Here is a 6,606-nt window from a genome sequence, read left to right on the forward strand (position 1 = left end):
TCTTTTTTTTCATTTTCAAACTATATATTACTATTATTAAATTTAAAAATAAAAGCAAAAAAGTTTTAGTGTACTAATCTATTTTTGTTTTTTTTATTTTATTATTTCAAAATTTTGTAACATCTCCATCTTTTTTTTTTTTTGAATTTATTACTTAATTGCAATTTATTCTCATTATTATATTTTATTATTATGATATGACCTTACTTAAATATAATCATTCAGAATTGTCATACAATCATTTTATTATTTTTCACTATTATGATACGATCTAGTATAAATATAAATCGAATTAATTATAAAAAATATAAATAGACATGCAACGTGCGTGTCATCCATTAATTCCTATAAAAATTACTGGAAAATGACCAAAACCTTTTCAATAGTGTAGGGTAACATGCTATTCCCTCAGATTGACAACTGACAAACAATTCTGACGTAATGCATCTGAAAAGAAACTTCGAACCAATTTCTTTAAAAAATTTAAATAGTGGAAGACAGTTTGGTGTTTGATACATAATCTAAAAGTCAACCAGATCATAAAGAGCATACATACATAAAAACAATAATCTTGTTCTTCTGTACTGCGTAGCTTCCAGTACAGCCTTGCATGTAATGGATACATATTTAATCTCATGTCGCATTTTTCGATTTATATTTTTTGGAGCAGAAGACATATATCACCAAGTTAAGTAGGCTGAGTCCAGCCAGGAGCCAAAAGAAATAATCAAGATGACCCCTGTTCAAATTATCTGGAATCCACCCAATGTTTCCTCCCCGGGTCGTTAAAGATGTAACAACGGTCAGAATAAAAGAGCTCAAGTAATTACCTAAGGAAGTTGTGAGGAGTGAAAAGGCACTGCACAAACTGCGCATGGCGTCTGGAGATTGGTCATAGAAGAACTCGAGTTGCCCAATAAATGTAAAAACCTCAGCAGCCCCTAACAAAAAATACTGAGGCACTTGCCAGAAGATGCTTATTGGTACTGGAACAGGCTCGTCCACCAACCCGAGTGATTGAGCTAGGTTCAGTCTCCAAATTTCCACAATAGCAGCAGCAGCCATGCAGAAGACTGAAAGAAAAAGGCCAATGCCCATTCTTTGCAACTCTGAGAACCCTCTCTCTTTTCCAGTAAGTTTTTGAGCAATTGGAACAAGAATTCTGTCATACACCGGGACCCAGAAAATTACACTAATGACGTCAAAAGTTGACAGAGAAGCTGCAGGAATCTTGAAGGAACCTATGGAAGTGTCCATCATTGCACCTTGCTCGACAAACATAGTAGACATTTGAGCATAAACGGCAGAGAAGACTATTCCGGTAGCCCAGATTGGGAACATGCGTATCAAGATCTTAAATTCTTCAACCTGTGTTACAGTGCAAAGCTTCCAAGGGTTGGAAAAATCATCGGTTTTCCTTTCATCTTCAACGACAGCCGCTTTATCAAGGCACCTAGGGAAGAAATAGAGGAGACATCATTAGAGAAATTTGGAATCCATATGTAAATAAAATGGTGTTTATTTAAAATATAATATACAACTTTTCAATTTGTTATTTTAAATATCAGGACATACTATTTATGTTAGTCACAGACTACACAAGAGTTGTCAATGTGAAATAATTCAAGAAACAAATTTTGACATTTCATTTTGCCTTAAGACAGAGATTTATCACTGCAATATAAACAATCACCAGTATCATGTTCGAACAGATTAGCAAAACCAAACTACAGTTACTTCTATCAGAGTTGAACAATAAAAACCAATAACCTTAAAAAGTTATATCAACATGAAAATTCAATTCTGTCAAAAGACAAAAAAAGTTCATCAACCACGAGGTGTTGGGGGTGGGAAATTGGTGAAAAGAAAAAAAAAGGCAGAGGCGGAACAAAGATGTAATTGCAAGAGAACTTTACTGCAATTCATCAGTGTGGAGCAGCTTTCGACTTCCTTCAATCGCTGAGCTTTTATCTTGTGTTTCATATAGAAGGCTACTATCACTTGGGACAGCAAGATTCCATTTGCGGCAAGATGCAACCAACACCTGACACATTCTAGTGATAGGGCTTCCTCCTGGCTTCTGAAACCTATAGAGATAGGTGCCCATAAAGAAACTTACTATAGCGAAACCCATAAACAATGCAGGAATGCCAAAACCAAGACCCCATCCTGCATTATCTTGAATCCATACAATCAAACTGCTTGATACAAGGGCACCAATATTGATGGAAAAATAAAACCAATTGAAAAAGGAACCCTTTTTAACTCTCTCAACAGAATCAGTGTCATCAAATTGATCAGCCCCGAAGGATGAAACACATGGTTTGATCCCTCCTGTTCCAAGGGCTATAAGATATAGCCCAAAGAAAAATACTGCATACTGAGCAGGTGTAGCAGAAGGGCAAATACTGTCAGTACATTCAGGAGGCATAAAAGCAGGAACAGCTGCAGAGAGAGTCAATGTACACATCCCCTACATAAATTTAGAGAGTGAAGTCAAACCCCATGGAATTTCACACATAACATTGAACTGAAATGAACGACATGATGCAACTTGCTCAAAGATTTTGAAATCTAAATTAGCTTGCATGTGCTAAAGTTGGAGAACAAGGTGCAAGGAAGTAAAGAAATGTTTTAAAATGAAAAGCGGAATACATAATTAAGAAAACCAAAGTTAATCAGGATATTAAGAAGATTGCAATATCTGTTGTGATTCAGGCCCATTGAATTGTAATATGATCTGCATGCTCTCAGATTTCTCGTTCCTAACTTTCTCGTGATAAAGGGTGCACCAGGAGACTAGAATTAATTGACGCGCTCTCGTCTCAGCGTTTCTTTTTCCAGAGAAAAACTAAAGTGAGTTTATTGAACATTCAAACTCAGTCGACAGATGATGGAGATAGAGTATAAGGCAAAGATGAGAAACCATGTTAACACACATCAAATGAAAGGATGCAGCCATATGCTCACTACCTAATCTCTACATATCCAAAAGCGAGAAGAAAATTGACAGTATTGCTTACGATGAAGTAAATAGTGGAGAAGACAGCAATTGTCCAATATTTTCCCCAGAATGCATCAGCCAGGACTGCCCCAATAAGGGGGGTGAGATAGCAAGTGCCTTGCCATGTAGTCACATTTCTAGCAGCTGACACGTTCCCTTCATGTAACTTTTTCGTGAGATAACTAACAAGATTAGTAGAAATCCCATAGTAAGCCAATCGCTCGCAACATTCAGTCCCTGTCATCAATCTAAAATGTAAGAGAATTGATCGAAAGAACAACAAAAAAGGAGCAGATTATACCATGACTACCTAGAATAAAAGGACATGCTTTCCAGTTGCCCGTGTTGCTCTTGAATACATGGTTCCCCTTAATGTCAACAGAGCCATCACCGGTATATAGTTTATTGTTTCCATTCTAGATCACCATTAAAGTATCAACGTAAATGTCCTTGAGAATAAACCATTCCTATGGTAAATGCGATTCAATTCAAGAGCGTTAACATAGATAAAGAATGATGGATTGCACTCCATTGTTTTGTTCTTTTTCTTCTCTCTTTTAAACAAATAATGTTGCATTGCAGAAAATCTAGAATATCTATATTTGCAGCATTAGTAAAACCAGGAGAAGTAGAGAAGAACAAAAAGCATGGCACCAAAATGTGAACCAAGTGTGTCATTTTACATCTACGTTTTCATGCATTGCTATATGTCAAGCACATTCACAAAATGTCACAGCAGTCCGAACATCTGCCCGGATGATTCAGCAGGGTCAATACAAAACTTTATCACCGCAACCCAAAATGTGAAATCTTGAAAACAAATACTCATACATGTCATATGAAAGCAATATTGTAGACAATCACTATATCACTTATGAAAATGAAAAAAGGAGAGAGAAAAGAATCGCAAAGAACAAGTGGTGAATCTTGCTTTTCCAAAGAGAATTTGAGCTCAAGGTGAAAAATGAGCCACCTCAAAGAATGCGACAAATTTAAATGCTGGAGCTGAAAATTAACTAAAGAATCTTTCACTTATGGTTAAGTCTTGGAATTTCTTGTATCAAATCAACTGCTTGTACTCTTGCACAGTTTACAGAAAAATTCCATTGACCGTATCATGGTACACTCTAATGATGTTCTAAAAGCACCCATAAAAGCAAGCCTTCATTTTAATTCATAGACCGACAACTATAAGGGTTTGTCTAAATATCCATAATCTATAAAGTCTAAAATTATAAACAAAATTCTAATCAAAATTTACTACATTGCATATTTTCTCTAGAGAGCTTACTGATTTAAAAATTATTAATTTATCTCCATGACATGTTTCCAAACAAAAATGGTGAAACTTGACTCCTTTATAAACACAGTAGGTTACAAATATGAAATGAACTTATCACACAATATCTCGATGATGCAACAAGAGAAGTGCAACTTTGTTTGTATGCTAAAATATTTTCTCGTATCACTTATCCATTGAAAAAGACATCTAGTTAAGTTTAGTCTGCAGGTAAACTTTTCAACGCCGAAAACCTATTGCTACAGAAGAAAATAATTTATGAATTGAAAAAGAATGAAAAACGTCAACAAAATCAGCAAGACCTACACGCCTGTTACATAAGGCAGTGGCCCTGTAAAAAATCAGGTTACCTACTTACTCGTGTCAGTTGACACTCTAAGAAAGACCATCGATTTAATTGAAATGAACATGTTTTAATACTCAGACACTAGGGTATACCAATCTCTGTAATATTACTCTCTTTGTTTTGGCAAGATTCTTCTCAACTAAAATTCAATAGTTACTTTAACTGGTATTATTGTAGGTGGGGGTCTTATCTTATGTAAACAAAAAAATCGATATAATTATATCTACTAAATCCTCAACTATCAGAGTCTCCCACAGGTCATAAATAAATTTGAACATTCTTCAGATGTCATGGTTGCATATTAAGATTTGTTAGAGAGAGGCATTGATTGATAAATGATGCTGAATCCAGAACTTTTTATTGCAACAACCGATGTGCCTCAGCAATGCAACTCAGTCAGACGAGCCTACTCAATTTACAGCCAACCGCTAAATGACCATTAATAGTAAGGCCTGCGTGTTGGCTTAAACAAGCTCAAGCAATTGTGCAGTTTGATGCTTGGGCAATAGCAGAGTCTTTGCAGCAAATTCTCAGAAGATTGTGAATTCTACAAATCACCAGACCAATAAAAACTTAACTCAAATAATACCGTGGCCGGAGGCTTTGCCCAAACATCAGTAAGTTTCAATTTTTGGCCCCAAACCAGATTTCCATTCACAATCAAACAAAGTGGCTCACGTTTTTTTTCCTGAGATATCCGACATAAATTTTGTGCAAGAAACATTCTTCGTTTATAGTTCTCCTTAGCTTATGTTGTACGTCCGACAAAGTTGAACAATACACAGGAACATGGAAGGGATTCCACACTTCACAAGGTCCCAACAAAGAACAGAAAATCGGGGATCCAGGCGAAACCCCTCCTAGAAGAGGGATAAATCAATTTTCCTCCCTCGGCAAATAACCCAACAAATCATAATCTTCCAATCGAAATAAACTACCCATTTTTTGCTTGAAGGCAAGATAAACTTAGTAATATTCCATTCAAGCGTCTTTTTTTCCTAAAATCTAGCAACAATAAACGAAATCCGCTACTCAATTCTTTCTCTTCGATCAGTGATCCTTTAGCGCCGCGTCACTTGAAATCGAACACCAATAGACGCAAAAAATAAAAGGCCACATCAAAGCATCAATCACAACTAAAGGAACAAATCAAACTTGCCCTAAAAAACACAAAAGAAAGAAGAGAAACCTGCACAAATCCTTCCTCCAGGAGCAATCTCTCTTCCTCCATTATGTGTAATTAAAGACAGATTTTTAACAGAATAATATTCTTCGAACAAAAGAGAAGGCGTGGAATTTTGTGTCGTTCCCACTGTTTACGGCAATTTATTTTGTCCCATAAATAAACATTTTAGATATTATTGAAAATGTTCCACAAGTACGTTTAAGCGACAACACGACTTATCTCGAAATTCGAATGCTAAAAAGGTTGATTTTATAATTAAATTAGGGTGTTATGGATTGGGACAACATGATCTGATTGATAAGATGTTAAATTATCATTTAATTTTGTTTATCTAACGTATGACTTAAGTTTTATAAATTATTTTTGAAATGTTTTAGATTAACAAAAAAAATTAAATAAAAAAGGAAACAAAATCAATCGAATAAAACGGATTCATATTTATGCCTAAAAGCTATATGAGAACTTTTCAGATAGCAGGTGATATGGGTGTTCATCAGTCGATTCGATTCGATTTTCAGTTTTTTATTTCGATTTTTTCGATTTTAGAAATATATAATCCGCTTTCCAAATTATTTTCTTTTAGTTCGGTTCCGTTTCGATTTTCTACCAAAAATATTCAGTCTGTTAATCCGATTTTGATACGATTATTTAAATTAATAATATAAATACATTGTAAAAGATAATATATTTAATTTTTACATGATTTTTTAGTAAAATATTTAAATGTAAAGTCTAAATGAATTAAATGAATAACAATCAACTAAAAATTA

At 34.7% G+C, this 6,606-nt stretch overlaps 1 protein-coding gene across 1 annotated transcript; it reads right to left on the minus strand.

Annotated features, from left to right (window-relative positions):
* Positions 1 to 448: 448 nt before the first annotated feature.
* On the minus strand, positions 449 to 6,000 carry LOC142524191 (protein NRT1/ PTR FAMILY 8.3). Its single transcript, XM_075628020.1, has 5 exons — positions 5,840 to 6,000; positions 3,315 to 3,420; positions 3,024 to 3,241; positions 1,917 to 2,473; positions 449 to 1,453 (listed from the first exon to the last, which is right to left on the minus strand). Exons 1-5 carry the CDS (start codon positions 5,879 to 5,881, stop codon positions 634 to 636), a joined length of 1,743 nt encoding a protein of 580 aa, XP_075484135.1. The 5' UTR covers positions 5,882 to 6,000; the 3' UTR covers positions 449 to 633.
* Between the last annotated feature and the right edge of the window lie 606 nt (positions 6,001 to 6,606).

This window comes from Primulina tabacum, chromosome 14, assembly GCF_025594145.1.
Source record: "Primulina tabacum isolate GXHZ01 chromosome 14, ASM2559414v2, whole genome shotgun sequence".
In the NCBI taxonomy this organism is placed as follows: Eukaryota; Viridiplantae; Streptophyta; class Magnoliopsida; order Lamiales; family Gesneriaceae; genus Primulina; species Primulina tabacum.

Bases quoted from the DNA above. Each gene is read 5' to 3' on its own strand.
- LOC142524191 (XM_075628020.1), bottom strand. From the start codon at position 5,881: ATGGAGGAAGAGAGATTGCTCCTGGAGGAAGGATTTGTGCAG. The intron at 3,421-5,839 runs GTTTCTCTTCTT...ATGGTGATCTAG, and splicing joins TGGAGGAAGGATTTGTGCAG to AATGGAAACAATAAACTATA. The intron at 1,454-1,916 runs GTAAAGTTCTCT...TTTCTTCCCTAG, and splicing joins CTCCACACTGATGAATTGCA to GTGCCTTGATAAAGCGGCTG.